The sequence below is a fragment of the Glycine soja genome, chromosome 11, assembly GCF_004193775.1.
Source record: "Glycine soja cultivar W05 chromosome 11, ASM419377v2, whole genome shotgun sequence".
Lineage (NCBI taxonomy): Eukaryota > Viridiplantae > Streptophyta > Magnoliopsida > Fabales > Fabaceae > Glycine > Glycine soja.
The window spans coordinates 41,343,324-41,366,588 of NC_041012.1; the positions used below are offsets into that span (position 1 = coordinate 41,343,324).

The window sequence follows — 23,265 nt, forward strand, 5'->3', positions numbered from 1 at the left end:
CAGTTATGTTTTAAAATACCATAAGAAAAAAATCGTTGGTTACATTCTCTTCTGCTAACAAAAGAAAATAACAAATTAACAATTAACATTGATCCGATAAAAAAGCACCATAAGAAACACTTAACGTTACTTAAACAAATACTGAATTACCCACCGTTGATACGCAGTCTCTGGATTCAAGGTCTAGACTAAGCTTCAAATACGGAAAATTAGATTACAAACGCAGCAGAGTTTTAAGCTCTACAAGTAAAATGCTGGTCCCACAACTATGTTAGAGAGGTTTTGTAGCCACGCTGTGGCACTTTCTTAAAAGTAGCCCATGTGAGATCGATGTAGAGTGGAAACTGAGCCAAGGCAAAAAGTGTGACTGGAAGACATGTCACGGCATATACAGGAAAGGCAACAGATTTGAGTTTGTCCTTTAGCACAAAGAAATGGCCAGCACAGAAACAAACCATCATGGAGGTAATGGACATGAACAATGATGTCAAACCTAGGATCAGCTTCCTGGGAAGATTTTTACCAAAATCACGCTCTTGATACCGAGATGTGAGTATTGAGAGGAACAGCACCAGTGAGGTGACAGAGCAGCAAAGAGCAATGAGAGATGCGATGGCAAAGGCTTTGAATTCTGGCCTTTCTTCAAGGGTTGGGGAGCCGGTGTCATCTTTGAAGTCGCCGGGGACGTTGGTGGATGTGGAAAAGGCTACAGCGGCTATGAGTGCTGCTACCAAGGAGCAAGATTCAGCAGTTTTTTTCAGCCATTCTCCACCACTCCTGACGAGGTCCTTGTGAGTTTCACTGAAGATATCTCTTGGTGTCTTGTTTTCATTGTTGTAGTGACTAAAGAAATGAGGTTGCATCGATCCCTTAACAAACTGCATCACAATCATCAGTACGTAGGGGAGCAAGTAGTTTCAATGACCAAAATATGTAAATGATTTTACAGGGTTAATGATTTGATTGAAATTGAAGCACTATATGGCTTGATATTAGTAATTGGTTTAGGAGTTTCTTTGGGTAAGTAATTCAATAAAATATTTTTTCACAAGCTTTTATCTGATATCTAATAAGAATTAAATTAATATTTTGATTAAGAGATTGTTGGAATAAGTTAAAAAAAGAAGCAGCTTATTTTGATAAGATTTTATAAAATTTATGGAAACAAGTTTAAATAAAAGCCTATAAAAAACCATACATCACCATCGTAATATTTTTTGGTTACAAAATCACTATTGTAATGTTGAATAAGCTCTTCTGAACACACAATTAATCCATTTTTGCAGATAATTACTTAAAGAACACCCATGATTCTTAAAATGTTTAAAAAAAATGAAATTTTTACTTTTAAAATTTATCTAAACTTAATTCCTCTCCAATCTTGAGTATTTTATCTCACCATTACCTGCATTATCTCCATTTCGGATGTCACGCAAAAGTGTTTGTTAACAAAACAAAAACAGTTTAATGTAGCTTATCTATTTTGACAAGTTTCAAAATCCTAATCACCTATATGTAAACTTACTAGGTACCACTTGATTTCCCAATGCATTTGAAGAGCTTCGCCAGGAATGAGCCAAGGCTTATAGTCTCCAAGTTTGGCTGCCAAGTGCAATGCACTGTTTCCCTCGTTATCCACTTTTTCGAATATATTACTTTCCTTTAGATTTTTCTTGCTGAGCAAGAAGTTATATAAATAGGTTTGTCTGTTCTCTACTGCCAATAGCACTATATTTTTCTTCTTGGCATCCATATCATGAACAGCTACTGGAAACGAGTCCATGATTTTCGCTACCATTTCTGTCACACCGTTCTTTGCAGCTATTAATATCGGTGTCTCCAACACCTTCTTTTCTTTGGTGCTTATCTTTTCATTTTTCTCATCTTTTTTTGATGTACAATGACAACAATAAAGATTGAGGCTCGATCCTAGTGGGTTTTCATCTTTTTTACCTCCTGCATATAAAAACAATACCACCAATAATAATGTAACCACCAACACTAATCTAATTATCATAATTAAATACCCTTTCCTTTTCATCTTTTTTAATCAAATTAATTAGAAGATTATTTTAGATAAAAATATCTTAAATAGGAGTAATTATAAAGAAGTGAGAGTGAGAAAAGACACTCCTTTTAAGTAAATCCATATTTCAAAATAATCCAGCAACCAAGTTGTTGTACTAATTAATGTTTTACCAATCTTTTGTTGCTTGGGCTCTCCTTTGATGGTCAAATGTTGCTGCTCTTCGGTGATATCGGCCAAAGTAACATTACCCCCACCATCAAAACTATAAGGGTCTGTCTGTTGATCTTTATCCCCCAAGTTTTGCAGGGGTTTGTTGCCATCGTCATCATACTCATACATGGAAGCTCGCTTCAGAAGTTCATCCATTATTTGGGCAGACCACACGTGCTTTTCCTTCTTCCGACGTATCTTGTTTATGTTGGCTGACCCTTTTGTAGTTTCATCAATAGAAAAATATGCCACATTATTAATAGAAAAAATGTCACATTTATAAACACTACAAAATGAAATTATTCGAATGGGTCAGTTTAATTCAAGTTATTTTTCGACGACTTCTTTGGACCAGACCTACTTATAATATTGTCACATTGAGGGATGCTGCTTCCTGCACCTGCATGTTGCTTCTGCATCCTTTCCAAAATGTTTTTTTTTTTTTTTTATCATCCGAATTGGCCACTTCGGAAGTCGAAAAAGGGGTCCAGTTCGAAATGCAGCTTTACATTCTAGATAGATCATTTTGGAAGACCAACAAAAAGAAAATGGTCTAAATGGACACAAAAAAATTACTATATAAGAGGGCTACCAAGAACTTTTTTTTAACTACCCTAATTAAGGCTTTTAACTTTCTATGATCTCGAAATATTTTTACAAACTTCAACCCTTTGGACCAGTAATGAGATCTAGGGTTTAGTTATACTTAAAAAATTTCATCTCTTTCCTAAAGTGTGTTTTATGATAATTAAATTGCATTTATCTTTTATCACAAGTATGTTGTCAATTAAATTATACTTATTGCTTACACCAAAAACTTATTTTGGTAGGATAACATAAAATGAAAGAAGAGAAAATAATTTCTCTCCTCAAACCTTACAAATTCATTTATTTATGTTTCAATTAAATTCTTTTAGATTATTTTCACTTGAAATTAACTTATCAATTAAAATATCATATTTCACTCAAAAGGAAGAACATATAAAAAATTACCCTTCTTCAAAATTCTAAATTACATGTCACAAAATTCTTTAATGTTAATCAAAATATAGATTTTTGAACCTCTTAAAACATTTGTAATCTCAAACCTTTCCTAACATCCCCCCTCCCCCCCGTTTATTTGTGTAGAAAATAAATATTTAAAGATTTCATATATGAATAAATTGATAAAAGGACTTAATTAGAACAGTATATAAAATTAGAAATAAAAGGATCTCACTCAAGTATAGAAAAAATCTTATGTTTTTACAAAACTAAAAATAATATTGTAAGTCAAAATTTTTTTCCCCAAAATTCATCCAACAAAATAATATTTGCGTATATAAAATCTATTGACTCTAGTTTAAGCTCAATCTTGCAAAATTAAGTGCAAACATATAGAATGAGCATAAAATTATAATCGATGTGCAAAATACATGACTCTACAGCTAAATATGTTAATGGAGACATACCTGCTCCAAAGATTACCGACATTACCACAAATACAAACTTGAAGAGATCCACACAGCTGTTGTAATTGGTTGGATATAATGGACGTGACCTATCGCTGGTTTCAGATCCTAAACAAATGATATGATAGGGTAATGAGATTTCTGCTCTCTTAATTTATGTTTCTTCAATTCGCTTATAAATAGAGTTTCTTTGGGGCCCAAACGGTGTCTGGGAAACACATGTATTTTGGAGATCGAGTATAGACAAAGCAAGATGAGTCACATGCGTACTTATAGGCTCACGTATAAGGTGAAAGTATAGTACCAAAATCTAGGGTGTTGCTAGGTGCACTCAGTAGTATGGTTGGTGCATTCAGTATTTTTCTTTTTTTCCAATTTTACCCTTCATGTTCCGTAAGAGTTAATTTGTGATTTTCAGGTTATTAGTACTACGTTTTAATCCATTGAGCTAATGAACTAATTATGTTATAAAGTAAATAATGTTGTTATACATAACACTAAAATTTCTAATGTATATTTAATGTGCATATAAATTTAAATAATAAATTTTGTGACAATTAATTTTAATATTAATCATACAAATTATTTAATACGTATATTTTTTTAAAATAAAAATATTTACTATTACAAAATTTAATATATATTAAATTTTGTAATAGTAAAAAAATTAATGCACAAATGAGTAATTTAACATATTAATAATTAAAAAAATAAAACTTTAAAGAATTTAAAAAAAAACCAATATAAATTAAAAAAACCAATATAAATATATATTGTTTTTTTTTTGTTTTTTTAAATTCTTTAAAGTTTTATTTTTTAATTATTAATATGTTAAATTACTCATTTGTGCATTAATTTTTTTTACTATTACAAAATTTAATATATATTAAATTTTGTAATAGTAAATATTTTTTATTTTTAAAAAAATATACGCATTAAATAATTCGTATGATTTATATCAAAATTAATTATTACAAAATTTATTATTTAAATTTACATGCACATTAAATATACATTAAAAATTTTAGTGTTATATATATCAACATTATTTACTTTATAACATAAGTGACTCATTAAGTCAGTTGATTAGAGTGTTATACTAATAACTTGAAAGTCACGACTCTCACTATTTTAAAAAAGAACTTACGAAAGAAAGAAGCATAAAAGGTAAAATTGAAAAAATCTATCATAATGTATACAATTTGTATGAACAATTTATAGTCCTTACCTGAAGCTTCTGTTACAGCGCCATTATTTGTAGCAACCTTTTTCGATGCTTCAAGGTCGACTCCTTCAGTAACAGTTTGATCCTTTGGTGGTAACTTTTTCTGTAGAAATTGTGTAAAGGGCTTGATCACTGGATATGTGGAAAATGAATCTAGTCAAATTACAGTAAGTTGTGGTTCTTAATGATAGTATTCATTAATTTGTTGAGGTTTTGAATAATACTTTTCTCTAAATTTCAATTGCAAATAATAGTAAGAATAATGTGGGTTTATTACATTGTATATAAAAACGTACTTCTAAAAACAGGAATGGTTTTATATGTTTTCTCAAAAGAGAAAGAGAGAGAATATATATTTTTTTACATACCAACTAAGGTGAATATTTTTGTCATCCTCAAAAACTCCATACATGTCTGGTAATTTTTCGGATAACTGTTTTTTTCTTTGTCGGTTGTTGGACATTGTTGCTGACAACTGGGTGCTACTTTGAGCTCGTTGACGATTATAGCTTCCAAATAAATAACACAAATAAATTATGATTATGAAATATATATATATATATATATATATATATATATATATATATATATATATATATATATATATATATATATATATATATATATATATAAGAGGTAATATATGAGAAAAAAAACATCGTGAGAAAATTAAATATAAATCATATAATAAAATATGAACAGTAAAAATTTAATGTCATCCAATTATTTAAAACTTTTGAGAATTTTTTAAAAATTATGTGACTTTTTTATATTTAATTTTAAACTTTTATATATCATTAACCGTTCAAATTTAATTCTTTCACTTTAATTTTATTTTATAAAATATGTCTTATATATCTATGAGTTTAATAATTATACACCGATAATATAATACATTGTTACATTGTTGTATAATCAAATTTATTGGTAATATGACTTTTATATATGAGTTTAATGATTATAGACCACTAACCTAAAACACTTTTATATTCTTAAAAATTTTATGATTAATAACTTTTAAAATAATTATTATACACGTCAACAAACTTATTATACAAAATAGATTATGATTAAATTATATTTTTTACATTATTAGTGTATAATTTCTTTTTTTCATTTCTCTATAAATAAATAAAAGGAGAGTTCTAGTTACTCCTTGAGTGAGTACTCTAAAAGAATTACTTTCCATCATCATTATTCATCTCCTTAAAATCTAAAGATTAAGATTAATTACTTCTTATAATTTTTTTTTTATTTTTTTCATTTATTTGAGTCTCATTCTTTTCTCCATTATTTTAAATAACTAAGGTGAAATACGTGTTGACACTTACCATAATAAACAAGTGCTTCAAATCGTCCCAATCGGCCACCACTCTTGAAAACAGAAGGCTTATTTGCCAGGAGATGAAGAGGAGTCAAGCCATCCTCGTTCACCGAGTTTACAAGATCCCCGTACAAATCAATTATTTGGAATGCCAAATCTGTCAAATTAATTAATTAATTAAGCGCTTAAATAGATATACCCATTGTTAGTATTATAATTACTTTCTCATTAAGTACATAAATACCGCATTCCCATGTTAACAATTTCAAACTAAGATGAATTTTTAATATATGTGAAAGAAATACACTCTAAATGAAAATTAAGTGGATGTTTACCAAAATAATCACCGGCAATGGCAGAATGAAGAATGGTGTCACCGTCATTTCTTCTACAGTTTGAATAGTAATTGGGATCCTTAGTATGAGTGTTATTAGAGCGATGGTGAAGGCAAAGGAAGACATGTTTTCTGCCATGAAGAGCAGCGAGAAAGAGAGGGGTCTCGCCATCAAGGTTGCGCATATTCAACAAGGAAGGCTCCGAGGAAGCAATGCACTCACACATTCCCACGCTCCCCATTGATGCCGCCAAATGCAAGGCCGTGTTCTTTCTCTCGTTCTGAATCCTCAGAGCCTCCTCGGGAATCAGTCTCACCAGTTGTCGCACGACGTCGTATTGGCCGTCGATGACCGCTATGTGCAGTGCAGTGTCACCTGTCCTCGTTATTTTGGCCGTGTGAACCTTCTTGTCCTTATTGTACGTCTCAACTACTTTGCCCCATTCACCTTTCATGCAAAGTTTGAACAAACGCTTGCTTGCATTTTCTATGTCCTCACTCACTCTATCAACTTGTTCGCCGGTGTTGGCCATGACCTATTATTAATTACTTACTTTTGTGGGGTGTGCCTTGTCAAAACTATATACTTATAATAATGATCTTAAGATCTTTGCGTCAAATCTGGCTAATGTTTCCTTCCTTGGTACAAATTATATATACTTATAATGTACGGACATTCTTCTTGCTGGCTGCTATCTTTATTTTCCCCCTCTCTTGTTTTTTCTTTTTTCTTTCTTTGGCTTTCATATCAAGTCATTCCTACAGAAATTGACGGGACGATGAATATTTTATTCTTTATTTTCCGAGTCATCAACCGGCAAGCGTCTTCCAATTTACTGTCAACTTTTCCCTCCTTTTTCTTTTGAGTAATTTATATGTGCATATGTGTTCCTTTTTTCAGTATAGGATATCATTTTTTTCATACTTTTTAGAATTTTAAAACATTAAATAGATAGATCAGGATATCATTTTTTTCATACTTTTTTTATTTGATACCACCATAATATTTTTTTCATACTTGGGTTGAATTTACTTTGTATTGATGCTTCTGGAGAGTATCGGTGCCGTGTTTCCTCTCCAAGCAAAGTCATGAAATACTTTTTCTAACGTTACACGGCTATAACTTTTCTCTTTGTTTACCCCTCTTACATCGCGTGTGAACGATCAGACGGTTAAACGACATTTGATATAATTTTGCCCTCTATCATGATTTAATTAAAAATGTTGACTTTTCTTTATTCGCTGTGGTAGGTAAAATGCAAGTATTAATTAAAGTGCCCATGGATGCTTTTTTCGTTTGATCATTCCACGGAAGATAATGCTCAGTGTGTGTTATGTACTTATGTTAGAAGACGGTGTCTAACGTGCCTAAGTAGAAGAAGTTTGGCACCGTGTTTTTCTACTTAAAGCTCAATATTTTCATCTTTTCTTTTTTCCCCACTTTATCCCTCCGTCCCCCATCTTTCCCCAGCAGCAACACACCTCGCCGTCGCCACCAAGAGCCAACAACGGCAACACCATCGGAACCACCACAACGGCGACCTCGAAAGAAGCCAACTTGGACGACGACAACGGCAACGACTCTCCCTTCCAAGCCAACGACGGCACACCACCGCAATCACTCTCTTTTTTAGATCTGGAAACCGCAAACTGTCCCTTTCACAAATCAAAAAATAAAAGAACGCAACCCTTTTTTAGATCTGGAGATGTCGCCGTCGATGACGACTTCAATATGCTGCGGCAGTGACAACGAAAGTTGCAAGTGAGAGGGAGGGGTTTGAAGACAAAGAAAAAACAAGAAAAAGAAAAAGAAAATAAAAATCTGACCCTCCATTTAAAAGCTAAAAAATCTAACGGATAAAATGAATTTGAACACGGTGGCAAACTTCTTTTTAAGGACACCTAGCAACAGTCATGCTAGAATCTATATTGAATGTTATTTAGTCTATGACAGCATAGAGCCAAACACACTTACACAGCCTTAATCAAGAACCAACACAAAGATATGAAATTTGAAGCATTTGATTAAGTGTGCGTTTTGCGCTAGATCAGTTTTCTCTAACATGATGTTTTTAGAACGAACTTGCACAATAACATCAACCATTTAGTGTCAACCTTGACTGATGCTACACTGACACTAACATTTTTTAATTTATTACTTTTTTATTTATTTTTTTATCTTTTTAGATTGAGTCAACCATGATCAATGATGGATCAACTTTTAGACTCTAACTAATAATTTTTTTAAAAAAAATATATTATATTTTATCTATATACAAAGTGCGAATGTATTTTGTGTTAGATAATTTTTCATTACAAAATGAAAACATATTCTTATTTTGTATGGGAAGAATATAAAAAAATGGAAATCCATTTCTATTGTGTCTACGTCTTTTAAAAAATAAAATATGCATTTTGAAAATACAATGACATTATAAATATAATTATAAAATAACTCTTACATAACATAACATAATTTAAAACAATATTACAAAGTACATGTATATAGTGAAACAAATTAGTGACAATCACACAAACAAACACGTGCAACTAAGTTGTGTTTAATTTTTGTCATGATTGAGTCAAACTGTCGATGATTTTGTCTGTCGCTGGAAGAGTTGGTCTCTAGCTTTGTTTGATTCAAGCTTGCCATGATTTGGTTGATAGATTTTGGTAAACACAATTGAAGCCATGGATGGGTCTTTGGAGCTGGTTGAGGACTCTAGTGGGCACAAATAGGCTAAGATCTCATCATTGGATCTCACTAGCGTATCATATAACTCAATAAGTCAAAGTGTAGCATGTTGGGTGAAGACATGAAAAATATAAGCTACATCTTCATTGTCTTGAAGTTCCAGGTATTCATAATGAAGAGTACCATCCCCTGTGTATACAAAATGTCGATAAATGATATCAGTAACTCATTTGGTACCTCTAGCTCTTATACATGCAACATCCTCAATTGGTTAATCACAGTTGAAAAAACAACTAGCTCAGCACCATCAACAAACCCTGCTGTTGCTCTCTCTGCTGCCTCTCTTTTCTAAAACAGAAGGTTCATTTTGGTTTAGGAATTTTTAACAAATTAAATATACACTTTGGGTGCCTACCTCTCTCGGGCTGGAAATTCATTCACTCAAGACATGTAAGTGCTGTTATGAAAGATCCTGTTGTGACTCACATTACCTAGAAATTTCTAGGATAAGTGGAGAGCACCTATATTTCGCCCACTTGCTTCACATTCATGCTCTCTTTGCACGCTTTGTTCACCGAAACCATAGTCTTCTTTTCTCTCAAATCTTTCTTCACTTTTTCAAACTAAAAACCACCGAATTGAAGCTTTTGTGCATTTAAATGTTGTTTGAAGTTTGCCGGGAAATTTGGCTCCTTGTTCTTGCTTGGTTATGGATATTGATGCTGAAAATCTCATGGACTGTGTTATGGTAATTACCTTTTGAATCTGAAATTGATTATTATTGTTCCTAGTTTGAATTGTTAACTGTTTGGATATGAAATTGGTTATTATTGTTTCTAGTTTGAATTGTTGTCAATTGGTTATTATTGTCTCTGTTTGAACTTATTGTATGTGAAACCTAGGTGAGGAGAAAAACAACCAAAATTTTCGTTTATCAATTGATATAGTGGTTATGGATGGGAGAGGCTGCACGGTTATTACTGGTATCTGTGGCTTGTCAAAAAAATTCCAGTTGTGGGGCTGTTGCTTTGGTGTGACTATCGCGGTAATGAACAGGGAAGGAAGAGTGTACGGACTACATTTTGGGTTGGGCATTAACAACTTCAAGACTCTGTTCCTCTTGAATAGACATTTAGGTTGGGTTGAGAGTTGGTTCATCACAAAACTAAATTAAGTTTACAAATATTGATAATGATGATCTTCTTGTTTCTAGTGAGGTAAAGGAGGCAAATTGAGTTATTAGAATTCCTGTTCCCTAATTCTTCACAAACCATATTTGCGGGTAGATATGTTCTTTGAACGAGCTGAAAAGCTCAAGAAAGTAAAACTCAGCACATAGTAGTTTGTGCGGTATGCCCCTCAGACGTTATTTCTGGATTTTATCTTCTATAAAATTGTCTCTATCAAAACAAAATGTCAGTAATGTTTTAAAATACCATAAGAAACAAACCGTAGATATGTAGTCTATAGATGCAAGGTCTAGACTAAGCTTCAAATACGGAAAATTAGATTACAAATGCAGCAGAGTTTAAGCTCTACAAGTAAAATGCTGGTCCCACAACTATGTTAGAGAGGTTTTGTAGCCACGCTGTGGCACTTTCTTAAAAGTAGCCCATATGAGATCGATGTAGAGTGGAAACTGAGCCAAGGCAAAAAGTGTGACTGGAAGACATGTTACGGCATATACAGGAAAGGCAACAGATTTGAGTTTGTCCTTTAGCACAAAGAAATGGCCAGCACAGAAACAAACCATCATGGAGGTAATGGACATGAACAATGATGTCAAACCTAGGATCAGCTTCCTGGGAAGACTGTTACCAAAATCACGCTCTTGATACCGAGATGTGAGTATTGAGAGGAACAGCACCAGTGAGGTGACAGAGCAGCAAAGAGCAATGAGAGATGCAATGGCAAAGGCTTTGAATTCTGGCCTGTTTTCAAGGGTTGGGGAGCCGGTGTCATCTTTGAAGTCGCCGGGGACGTTGGTGGATGTGGAAAAGGCTACAGTGGCTATGAGTGCTGCTACCAAGGAGCAAGATTCAGCAGTTTTTTTCAGCCATTCTCCACCACTCCTGACGAGGTCCTTGTGAGTTTCACTGAAGATATCTCTTGGTGTCTTGTTTTCACTGTTGTATCGACGAAAGAAATGAGGTGGCATCGATTCCTTAACAAACTGCATCACATAGGGGAGCAAGTAGTTTCCGTGACCAAAATATGTAATTATTTTTACACGGATAATAATTATTTTTACAGTGTTAATAGTTGGTTTAGGACTTGTTTGGGTAAATAGTTCAATAAAATATTTATTTCTCAAGTTTTTGTCTAATAGGAATCTATTTAATCTTTTATTGACAGACTTATTAGAATAAATTCAAAGAGAAGCTTGTTTTGATATAGATTTTTATAAACTTTTTAAATGAGTTTAAATAAAAGCCTATATAAAGACCATAAATCACTGTAGTATTGAACATGCTCTTTTATATTTGTAGCTGATGTGTACATGCATAGATAAAATAAGAATCCATATTTGCAGATATATAATTGCTTAAACAACACCCTTGATGTTTAAATGTTTTAATGGATGTAGCTTTTACTTTTAAAATTTATCTCAACTTCCTCTCCAGTCATCAATATTTTATTTCACCATTAGCTGCATTGCTTCCATTTCTGATATCACGCTTCCATTTCTGATATCACGCGAGTGTGTATCCCCTTTTAGTTTTCAAACGAAAACAAGTTAATGCAGTTTATCTATTTTTTACAACTTTCAAAATTCTAATCAAATATATGTAAACTTACCAGGTACCACTTGATTTCCCAATGCATTTGAAGAGCTTCGCCAGGGATTAGCCAAGGTTTATAGTCTCCAAGTTTGGCTGCCAAGTGCAATGCACTGTTTCCCTTGTTATCCACTTTTCTGAATATATTACTTTCCTTTAGATTTTTCTTGTTGAGCAAGAAGTTATATAAGTAAGTTTGTCTGTTCTCTACTGCCAATAACACTATATTTTTCTTCTTGGCATCCATATCATGAACAGCTACTGGAAACGAGTCAATGATTTTCTCTACCATTTCTGTCACACCGTTCTTTGCAGCTATTAATATCGGTGTCTCCAACACCTTCTTCTTTTTGGTGTTAATCTTTTCTTTTTTCATTACAAAAAAAATGTTTTCATTTTTCTCATCTTTTTTTGATGTACAATCACAACAATAAATATTGAACCCCGACCATAGCAGATTTTCATCTTTTTTATCTCCTGTGCATAAAAGGATAATGTAACTACTAACATTCTAGCAATAATAATAATAACTTTTGATTTCCTTTAGTAATAAAAATAATATTCTAATAAATTAATATTTGTTAGCACTGATCTAATTATCATGAATAACACATAAAAAAGAAAACTAAGGGGCCATTTACTTTAACTTTATTTTCTGTTTTAACTTTTTAATTATAAAATTATTACCTTATTTTCAATCCATTCCCTATTTTCAAAGCAACTTTTTTTTTGTTTTCTATTCAAAGCTTTGAAAATTGAAAACAAGTGACAGTTTTGTAACTAAAAAGGGAAAACAGAAAGCTAAATTACAAATAAAGGCCCTAAAGTTGAAGTACTATTGTTACTTTATGATGTCTATTGTCACACATTGGTATTAACAATAATCAGTTCCGATGATAATTATACAGAAAAACAAAACAAAGAATTGTTATAAACAGATACGTATGATTGTGTTACTGATAATGACAATCATATCGAAAAAGGAAACAAAGAGTCGTTGAAAATATATCCTTATGATTGTGTTAATAATGAAAAGTTGTTGAAAGACTAATCTGTTTTAAGTGACACAAATCAATCTGACAAATAAATCAGATTATAACTAATCATATTTAGGAAACTTATTATATTTTTAGAATTTCCTGATCTGCAATCAATTCACATTTAATTACTTTATGCAGAATTATTATACACTATTTTCTATAATTATCTCTTGTCTTGAATGTTCGGTTTCAAAAAAAAGGTTATACAATTTATCAGATTTCTTCTACTCGCACTTATTTAAGAAAGTTTTTGTTTAAAATACCCCTTTCTTTTCATCTTAATCAAATTCATTGAAAGAGTATTTGAATAAAAATTTCTTAAATAGGAGCAATAATACAGTGGCAATAGACACTCCTATGAACAAAATCCATATTTCAAAATTATAATCCAACAACCAAATTGTTGTACTATTTAAAGTTTTACCATTCTTTTGTTGCCTGGGCTCTCCTTTGATGGTGGCATGCTGCTGCTCTTCAGTGATATCAGCCAAAGTAACATTGTCGCCCTCATCAAAACTATAAGGGCCTGTCTCTTGACCTTTATCCCCCAATATCTGTAGGGGTTTGTTGCCATCATCACCATACTCATACATGGAAGCTCGCTTCAGAAGTTCATCCATTATTTGAGCAGACCACACGTGCTTCTCCTTCTTTCGACGTATCTTGTTTATGTTGGCCGATCCTTTTGTAGTTTCATTTAATAGAAAATCATGCCACATTATTAATAGAAAAAAAAAATGCCACATTCGTGAACTACAAAATTCCATAATTTTAATAATAATAATCAAGTTAATGGACTTTGTGGTTGTGGAGTTAGCTTATCAAACAATCAGATCGATCATGTTATATCTTTGTTCATTAATATTTTCACTAACTTTCTAATTATCAAACAATATTCATTTTTTTCATTATGTAGAACCGAGGCTGTGTTGCTGCATAATTTTGTAGCAACATAACCCAATTGAAATGCTGCATAATTTTCACGATTCAGGATAGCACTCACAGCAGTATCTTTATTGTCCACATGAACAAGCTCATCATACATATTAAAACTTTCATTTTTTTTTTTTTAAATTAATAGCCTTACGAGTAGAAATGACAAAATGGGTCATCTGGCCCAATCGGACCAAGCATAAAAAATGGATTGAATTAGGCCGATCCTAATTCTATATGGTCCTTATATTCTGTGGTCCAGTAGTCTAATGGACCAGCCCAAATTGGTATATTTTGTTTTTTTAGTCTAAATTCATATATATATATATATATATATATATATATGGGCAAGATAAACCTGGTTGAATTTAAGATTATTTTTAAGTCTATCTTGATCCGACCTGACGGACCAACGGGAAAATCTGATGAACCCAATTCATTTTGTCATCTTGACTTAAAGGTCAATTTGCTTCTACCTCCACCCCCAAGTCATCCAAAAACCTCCACTCAAATTAAAGTTTATGTATATAAAATCTATTACTGGTCTAGTTTAAAGCTCAATCTTGCAAAATTAAGTGCAAACTTATAGAGGAGGTATGCTGAGAATAATTGAAGTGCAAAATACATGAGCCTGCAGCTTAATTTGTTCATGGAGACATACCTGTTCCAAAGATTACCGACATTATCACAAATACAAACTTGAAGAGATCCACACAGCTTTGGTAATTGACTGGAAATAATGGATTTGACCACCGATCACTGGTTTCAGATCCTAAACAAATGATAGGATAGAGTAATGAGATTTCTGCTAACTCATTCTCAATGTTCTTTTAATTTAAGTTTCTTCAAATCGCTTATAAATAGAGTTTATTTGGTGCCCAATGCCCAAATATGATGTGTGGGAAACACATGTACATGCAGATTGGAGAGCAGACAAAGTAAAATGAGTCACATAGGTATGCTCATGCATAACATGAAAATGTACACCAAAATCTATCATAATGTATACTAGTACAAATTTTATTAACAGTTTTGTCCTTACCTGGAGCATTTGTTTTAGCTCCATTATTTGTAGCAATCTTTTTTGATGCTTCAAGGTCTCTTTCAGTTCCATTTTGGTTTTGTAGTGGCTTTTTGTGTAGAAATTGTGTGAAGGGCTTAGTCACTGGATATGTGGAAAATGAATCTAAAGTTATGATTCTTAAATGATATTCATTAATAAGTTGAGGTTTCTAATAATAATTTTCTCTAAAATTCAGTTGCAAAAATACTATAAGTTTATTCGGCATTTTTTATATAAAAAAATTCTGCTAAAAATTGGAATGGTTTTATAAGTTTTCTCAAGAGAAAGAGAAGGAGTAAATTTTTTTACATACCAACTAAGGTGAATTTTTTTATCAACCTCAACAGCTCCACGCATGTCTGGTAATTTTTTGGATGACTGTTTTTTTCTTTGTCGGTTGTTGGAAATTGCTGCTGACAACTGGGTGCTACTTTGAGCTCCTTGACAATTATAGCTTCCAAATAAAAAACACATATACATTATGATTATGAATAATAATGTCATATGTAGAGAGAGATATTCAATATTATTTATAACTTTTGACAGTAAAAATACTTCAATTCTCTACTTGGAAGTTAATTTCAATTTGGTAAAGTTCTTTCAAGTGAATGTAATCCCCACCTTTACTTATTAAAGTTAAAGATCAAATTGACCTTTCCTTCTCATGCGAGTACATGGACCATTCAGATTTACAATAATTAAAATCATTGTAGTGAATACCGTGATCTAACTAAGATTACTTTGTTAAAAAATAAAACACTAAGATTACTGAATAAATCTTTAATACTTTTAATTTATCCAATTTGCATACGTCATTAAATGTAATGAATGTGATTTATTTTGATTGCAGAGTGTTTGACTCCGTCATAAACGTGTATACCTAAATAAGTTTATGTTTGAAAATGCTATATTATTTTATAGTCCCTAGATCTATCCTTAATTTAAGATTAATTATTCTTTATAAAAAAATTTAAATAACTAAGGTGAAATACGTGTTGATAGTTACCATAATAAACAAGTGCTTCAAATCGTCCCAATCGGCCACCACTCTTGAAAACAGAAGGCTTATTTGCCAGGAGATGAAGAGGAGTCAAGCCATCCTCGTTCACCGAGTTTACAAGATCCCCGTATAAATCAATTATTTGGAATGCCAAATCTGTCAAATTAATTAATTAATTAAGCGCTTAAATAGATATACCCATTGTTAGTATTATAATTACTTTCTCATTAAACACATAAATACCGCATTCCCATGTTAACAATTTCAAACTAAGATGAATTTTTAATATATGTGAAAGAAATACACTCTAAATGAAGATTAAGTGGATGTTTACCAAAATAATCACCGGCAATGGCAGAATGAAGAATGGTGTCACCGTCATTTCTTCTACAGTTTGAATAGTAATTGGGATCCTTAGTATGAATGTTATTAGAGCGATAGTGAAGGCAAAGGAAGACATGTTTTCTGCCATGAAGAGCAGCGAGAAAGAGAGGGGTCTCGCCATCAAGGTTGCGCATATTCAACAAGGAAGGCTCCGAGGAAGCAATGCACTCACACATTCCCACGCTCCCCATTGATGCCGCCAAATGCAAGGCCGTGTTCTTTCTCTCGTTCTGAATCCTCAGAGCCTCCTCGGGAATCAGTCTCACCAGTTGTCGCACGACGTCGTATTGGCCGTCGATGACCGCTATGTGCAGTGCAGTGTCACCTGTCCTCGTTATTTTGGCCGTGTGAACCTTCTTGTCCTTACTGTACGTCTCAACTACTTTGCCCCATTCACCTTTCATGCAAAGTTTGAACAAACGCTTGCTTGTATTTTCTATGTCCTCACTCACTCTTTCATCTTCAGTGTCGCCCATGACCGATTACTTTTGTGGAATTTTCCAAAATTGGATGTTCTACTTCTAATAATTATCTTTCTGTCAGATCGATCTGGCTAATGTTTCCTTCTTTGCTATAACTTATATATATGATGTATAATGTACGGCCAGTCTTCTCGCTCAAGACCCACCCAAAGTTTTGAGTGAAATTAACTTGAGATGAAAGACTTGCATGCTAAACTTTTTCATTAATATGCGTCTCTTTTTTACTTGATAAAAAGCTAATAAGAAATAATTTGTTATTGAGATTTAAAACTTCACCTTTAATAATCTTATTAGTCTGATTATTCTTGGAGAGATATAAAATTGATTTAGTAATTTAAAAAAAAAATATAAGAATTTAAGAGTTCAAATACACACCATTAATATTTTTTTACAAAAACTAGCAAACTAATTTGCGGATAAAAAAAATACCGACTGTTTGCTGCTACCTTTATTTTCTCCTCTCCATGATTTTTCTTTTTTTTGCTTCCGTATCAAGATATTCCAACATAAAGTGACGGGACAATGAATATTTTATTCTTCATTTTACGAATCTTCACCGGGCAAGTGTCCTTCTAATTTACTGTGAACTTTCTCTTTTTTTTTTTCACTTTCAAGACATAAAGGAAACGAGTGGATAACAAAAAGTATGGTGAGTTAAAACTAAAACCATTTAATCATTTGGAAATTGGAACTGAAAAAAAAAAAAGAGAAAGAGATCAATTTATATGTGTTTTTTAGATTGTATTTATAAATTTAATTCTTAAAGTTATAAATTTATTTTAATTCATTAATTAAATTCCTAAATTATATATTCTCATTTTAGTCTGTGACATTATAAAATAATGAAAAAAAATTGAAAATTTTTAAAGACTAAAATAACCTATTTAATTTTAAAAAGTTAAATTGACGGAGAGAGACTAAATTAATTATATATTAGGATATCATTTTTATTTTCATACTTTGATTGAATTTTCTTTGGCAATGGGATTGGATGCTTCCAGTGAGTATCGGTGCTGTGTTTCCTCTCCAAGCAAAGTCATGAATTACTTTCTCTAACTTGTTACGCGACTATATCTTTTCTATCTCTTTCTTTACCCCTCTTACATCGCTATATATGATCAGATAAGTTCAAGTTTTTCGAATAAGACTAAATGCTCAATTTTGTTATTAAATTTGTTAAGAGCGGAAAATTAGATTCTTTAAAGATAAAAATTAAAATTTTGTCTCTAAAATTATAAAAAAAAAATACATTAATTAGTTATATAATTAGTTTTTTATGTTAATTAATTCAAACCATTATTATGTTTATGTGATGCTTGTAATAATAATATGATAGTTGATTAGTCATTGAATTTAATAACTTTTATCATTTTAGTTCCTAAAATTCATCACTTATTAATATTTTAATCCTTGAACTCCCTAATAATATTTTTAAAATTTCAATTAAGTTTATGTTGCATGGAAATTATAAATACAAATATTACCATTTTTTTACTGAAGCATATACATTATCCTATATCTTGACTTCTATTCTTTATACAATTTTTTCAGTAAATTATATTATAGATGCAAAACTAATTTATGAATAATCACATCACAATAATAAATGTTAAATCACAATAATAAATGTTAAATCTATAATGTTATTAACAAAATTTTACAAAACTGTTAAAAATAAATTATTTATTAATATATATGTATTTACATTATACACATTTCTAATTTGGTTCACATATAAAATTAAATTAATTTTCATATATTTATTTATTTTCAATTAAGTTATATTATTTTTTTTCACTTTTATTATATTATTTATTAGAATTTTAACTTGAAAAAATATAATAATAAATTAATAGTGATTCAAATATAAATATAATATTTCTAATTTTATACTTAATAAGTATTTTCAATCTAATTGTTATCCTTATAAATAAATTTCATTTATTATCATTAGGTTAATAATTTATATATAATATGACATTTAATTAAAAATTGAAAATTATTTTTAAGAATTAAAATGATAATATATAATTAATTCATGAACTAAAATATCAATAAATAATTAAATTTAAAAACTAATAATAATAAATTATTGAATTTATTGAGAAAATAAAAAAGTTAACTTTTAAAAGCATAACAATTGTATTTACATCATATGAAATAATCATCAACTTTCACATCATTATTAAAAGTATCAAAAGTGTTACATAGGCACAGCAGCCAACTCTTAACACCTAGTAAATTTAAGGAAATTTGTTTGATATTTAGCCTTATTTGAACAGAGCCAAACTATAGCCAAGAGCCCAAGATGCACCCCATTTCTTTGAAGTAGAAATGCTCTTGGTTCAAGCACCGCTTCACGTGCCATTGAAGTGACAAAGCAGATGGAGGTTGGATCAACTGCCACAGCAGCTTCTGCATTTGCGGCTCATCTTTTCACTTTTCAGTCTTTCAAATTTTAACATCCAATCTAAAAAATTATCAGCAAAGTTTAGCTGTATAATAAAAATCTTAACAAAATAATAATGACGAACGATGATGAGCAAAGTTTAGCCGTATAATAAAAATCTCACCAACCAATCTAATGATGATGCATGTAACAAGTTACCATTTTAATACAAAATTGTATCATAAATTAATGACTAACTTTTACCTCATTAAACTAACAACTAACTAACTCTAACTAATTTAACTAATCTTTAACTAGTTAAACTGATTTTTATTTCTACCAAACTAAAGATTGGTATATACTTAGCCATAAAGGGGTTTTCATTTCAGTCTTATGAACCCAGCTTTGTCCCCTCTTACACCCTTGTGTCAAGTCAAATCCTTTAAACCCCCTTCTTTTTCTGTCACATTAACCTCACTACTTTGAAATGGAAGAAGAAAAACATGGCTCTGGTTTCGACCATGCCACTCCAAAACCCGAGCCAAACGAAGCTAAACACGTTGCACCCATTGTCTCCTCTTACAAGTAGCACATCCGTCCTGTTCTTGATGCTGTTGAGAACCTGAGGCGCCTCAACATCTCCAATAAAAGGATACAGCTTCCAACCATAGTTATTGTTGGTGACCAATCTTCTGGAAAGTCCAGTATCCTAGAATCTCTCACTGGAATCAGCTTGCATCGTGGACAAGGTATCTGCACAAGGGTTGCCACAGATGAGTCTCATGTCTCTGATGCCATTAGAGTTGCCACAGATGAGCTTGCAGGGGATGGGAAAGGAATTTCCAACACCCCATTAACTATTGTGGTTAAGAAGAATGGTGTTCCTGATCTTACTGTGGTTGATCTTTCAGGGATTACTAGAGTGTCTATTCAAGGTCAACCTAAGGATATTTTTTATTTGTCAGCAACAAAACCTAAAGATATATATGATCAGATTGAGGATATTGTTATGGAGTATATAAGGCACGAGGAGAGCATTATTGTCAATGTTTTGTCTGCCACAGTTGATTTGTATGCTTGTGAGTCCATTAGGATGTCACAAGGTGTTGACAAAACGGGAGAGAGGACTCTTGCTGTGGTCATAAAGGCTGATATGGCACCATAGGGACTACTTGAGAAATTAACAGCTGATCATGTAAACATTGGTCTTGGCTATGTGTGTGTCAGAAATCGCATTGGAGATGAGTCATGTGAAGAAGCTAGAGCAGAAGAAGCAAAACTATTCCAAACACACACACTTTTGTGGGAATTCCGATTTTGGCATAGAAGTTGATTCAACTTCAAGCGGCTAGTATTTTCAAAATACTGCCTGAAAATGATCTTCACAAGGGTTCTGAAAGTGATGCTGGTGAGAAGTTTTTGATGGAAGAAATTAAGGTGCTAGAAGAAGTCAAGAGGATTGGACTCCCAAACTTCATGCCAGGTAATGCTTTTTCTTACCCCCTCTTACAGAATAAGGTCAGAGCAATTTCAAGCATGCCAATTGACAAGGTGTGGGACTATATTGATATTGAGGAAGTGATGGTTGCTATTCTGAAGCGTCACTTAGAACACTACCACCAACTTCAGTCATGTACACAACGGGCAGAACCTAATTGTTAAGCTGAAGGAGAAGTCTATAAAACATCTTATAGAGGTTTTGGAAATGGAGAAGCTGATTGATTACACTCGTAATCCTGAATACATGAGTGAGTATAATGAGTTAATGACCAACCAGGATAAATTCGTGAAGATAGTTAATACAAGCAACTATGTTGTCCTTGATGGTTTTGAGCATGCCATTAAGGTTGGTCATCTGAGGCGGTACTCAACTTTACTTCTGCAAGCATTTGACTTGAAAATGAAACTGAGAGCATACTGTAAGATTGTGCTTCGGGGGCTGATGCACAGCACTGCCCTACATCTGCAACTCAGCATTTTCAACCTTGTTGACAAGGATCTGGGAGATGAAATTGTGAAGGATACGATGTCTCCATATGCAGGTGGAATTGAGAAGTTGTTGGAGGAAGCTCCTTCAGTTTCAATGAAGGGTGACAAACTCAATAGGAACATTAAACTTCTCAGAGAAATCAAAGGAGTTGTGGCTAGGTTCAATATGCAGTAGTGTAATCAAAAGTATTTCATTACAAAAAAATTGTATTCATTTTTCTCATCTTTTTTTAGGTACAATCACAACAATGAAATAAAGGTCCTAAAGTTGAATGGCGTGGAATTTGCTTAGTCTCTCTCAGTGAAGAATGTTATGGAATGTACAATGAATAGTCTGTTTCTGTTCTCTCTAGTTTCCTATCTTTTTTTAACACTCCTTGGAATTTGCTTAGTCTCTCTCAGTGAAGAATGGTATGGAATGTTGTACAATGAATAGTCTGCGACTCTGTGGATCCCTAGCAGAGATTAAAAGTATAGATAACAACATAGTATCCAACTTGACTAACTCGCTACACTGACCCTCAGACTACAACTTCTATGCTATTTACCTACTATCAATCTTATTGAAATTGTTAATATGACTTTGATTGTTTGCTGGTTTTTGGTTAACAAAGTTTATGCCTAAACCATATGCTTAATTTCCTTCTGACAATGATGGGCATGCAAAGTATTGTTAGAATATATGATACATATATTCTATATTTATGTATATCTTCTGTTTTTATTATGTAATTAATCTTATGCATATTTGTGCATATTCTGTTCAGATTCTTAGCTAATTAGTGTCCTACTTTCTAAACTAATTATGCTCTTGTATATTGTATATATTCTCACGTTACTAATGAGAAAAGACATGGATTCAAACTCTTTTATGGTATCAGTTTAATTTTGATCCTAAAGTCCCTAACAACTACCTCTCTTCCACCCTTTTTTATTCTCCTTCCACTGCAATTGTCCATGGCCAATCAACCCAAATTCCATCCTGCTTTGACTATCACCAATGTTAAGTCCCTCATTCCCATAACGTTGGATGCGGAGCATGACATGTATCACTCTTGGGCGACTTTATTCAAGGTCCTCGTTAGGATGCATGATTTACATCATCACATCATCTCTCCTACGGAGGCACAGGAGGTAGCCGCCTATGCTGAATCCAAAGCCGCAGACCCTCTTCTATGGAAGCGTCTCGATGCCGCGATGCTTCAATGTATAACAACATAGTATCCAACTTAGTCAACTCGCTACACTAACCCTCGGACTATAACTTCTATGCTATTTACCTACTATCAATCTTATTGAAATTGCTAATATGACTTTGATTGTTTGCTGGTTTTTGGTTAACAAAGTTGATTCCTAAACCATATGCTTAATTTTCTTCTGACAATGATGGCATGCAAAGTATTGTTAGAATATATGATACATATATTCTATATTTATGTATATCTCTTATTTTGATTATGTAATTAATCTTGTGTATATTCGTGCATATTTTATCCAGATTCTTAGCTAATTAGTGTCCTACCTAATTATGTTCTTGTATATTGTATATATTTTCACGTTACTAATGAGAAAAGACACGGATCCAATCTCTTTCAAGTATTCTCCCTACTATCTTAGCCTAAAAAGTAATATTTTTTTTAAGGATTAAAAAAAAAACCTCTCACTTTATCACTTGAGTCTTCTTGTAACAATTCCTCACAAACTCGGTTTATACAGTAGAGGGATATAATTTCTTCCAAGAGTACTGATTGAATGTATATTAATTTTCATATTTTCAAAAATTCTTTAAAATATTATCTTTATCTTTTTTTAAGATGAATATGATATCATCAAAAGTTAATGATAAAATTCCAAAACCTTTTATCTTTTATTTTCCATACATTTAACGTTATGAAGATTTATTAAATATGGTGCTTGATAATTATATGGAGGAATTT

At 32.1% G+C, this 23,265-nt stretch overlaps 2 protein-coding genes and 1 pseudogene across 3 annotated transcripts; 1 reads left to right on the top strand and 2 right to left on the bottom strand.

Annotated features, from left to right (window-relative positions):
- Window positions 1-23: 23 nt before the first annotated feature.
- Window positions 24-7,188, bottom strand: LOC114376261. Its single transcript, XM_028334285.1, has 8 exons — window positions 6,575-7,188; window positions 6,247-6,396; window positions 5,284-5,424; window positions 4,919-5,047; window positions 3,691-3,798; window positions 2,200-2,457; window positions 1,526-1,956; window positions 24-878 (listed from the first exon to the last, which is right to left on the bottom strand). The coding sequence occupies exons 1-8, from the start codon at window positions 7,104-7,106 to the stop codon at window positions 267-269; spliced, it is 2,361 nt and encodes a 786-aa protein (XP_028190086.1). The 5' UTR covers window positions 7,107-7,188; the 3' UTR covers window positions 24-266.
- A 3,449-nt stretch (window positions 7,189-10,637) lies between these two features.
- Window positions 10,638-17,005, bottom strand: LOC114376260. 2 transcript variants are annotated; one of them, XM_028334283.1, is made up of 8 exons: window positions 16,419-17,005; window positions 16,091-16,240; window positions 15,398-15,538; window positions 15,064-15,186; window positions 14,683-14,793; window positions 13,513-13,770; window positions 12,068-12,525; window positions 10,638-11,441 (listed from the first exon to the last, which is right to left on the bottom strand). In XM_028334283.1, the coding sequence occupies exons 1-8, from the start codon at window positions 16,942-16,944 to the stop codon at window positions 10,830-10,832; spliced, it is 2,379 nt and encodes a 792-aa protein (XP_028190084.1). In that variant the 5' UTR covers window positions 16,945-17,005; the 3' UTR covers window positions 10,638-10,829. The 2 variants fall into 2 exon arrangements, with proteins under 2 accessions (XP_028190084.1, XP_028190085.1); XM_028334284.1 differs by lacking the exon at window positions 16,091-16,240.
- A 2,821-nt stretch (window positions 17,006-19,826) lies between these two features.
- Window positions 19,827-21,510, top strand: LOC114373295 (annotated as a pseudogene).
- Window positions 21,511-23,265: the final 1,755 nt, after the last annotated feature.

Bases quoted from the DNA above. Each gene is read 5' to 3' on its own strand.
- LOC114376260 (XM_028334283.1), bottom strand. From the start codon at position 16,944: ATGGGCGACACTGAAGATGAAAGAGTGAGTGAGGACATAGAAAATACA. The intron at 16,241-16,418 runs GTAAACATCCAC...TTAATTTGACAG, and splicing joins CATTGCCGGTGATTATTTTG to ATTTGGCATTCCAAATAATT. The intron at 12,526-13,512 runs GTAAAACTTTAA...TTTTATGCACAG, and splicing joins GCCCAGGCAACAAAAGAATG to GAGATAAAAAAGATGAAAAT.
- LOC114376261 (XM_028334285.1), bottom strand. From the start codon at position 7,106: ATGGCCAACACCGGCGAACAAGTTGATAGAGTGAGTGAGGACATAGAA. The intron at 1,957-2,199 runs GTAAAACATTAA...TTTTATATGCAG, and splicing joins GCCCAAGCAACAAAAGATTG to GAGGTAAAAAAGATGAAAAC. The intron at 879-1,525 runs GTAAGTTTACAT...ATTGTGATGCAG, and splicing joins GGGAAATCAAGTGGTACCTA to TTTGTTAAGGGATCGATGCA.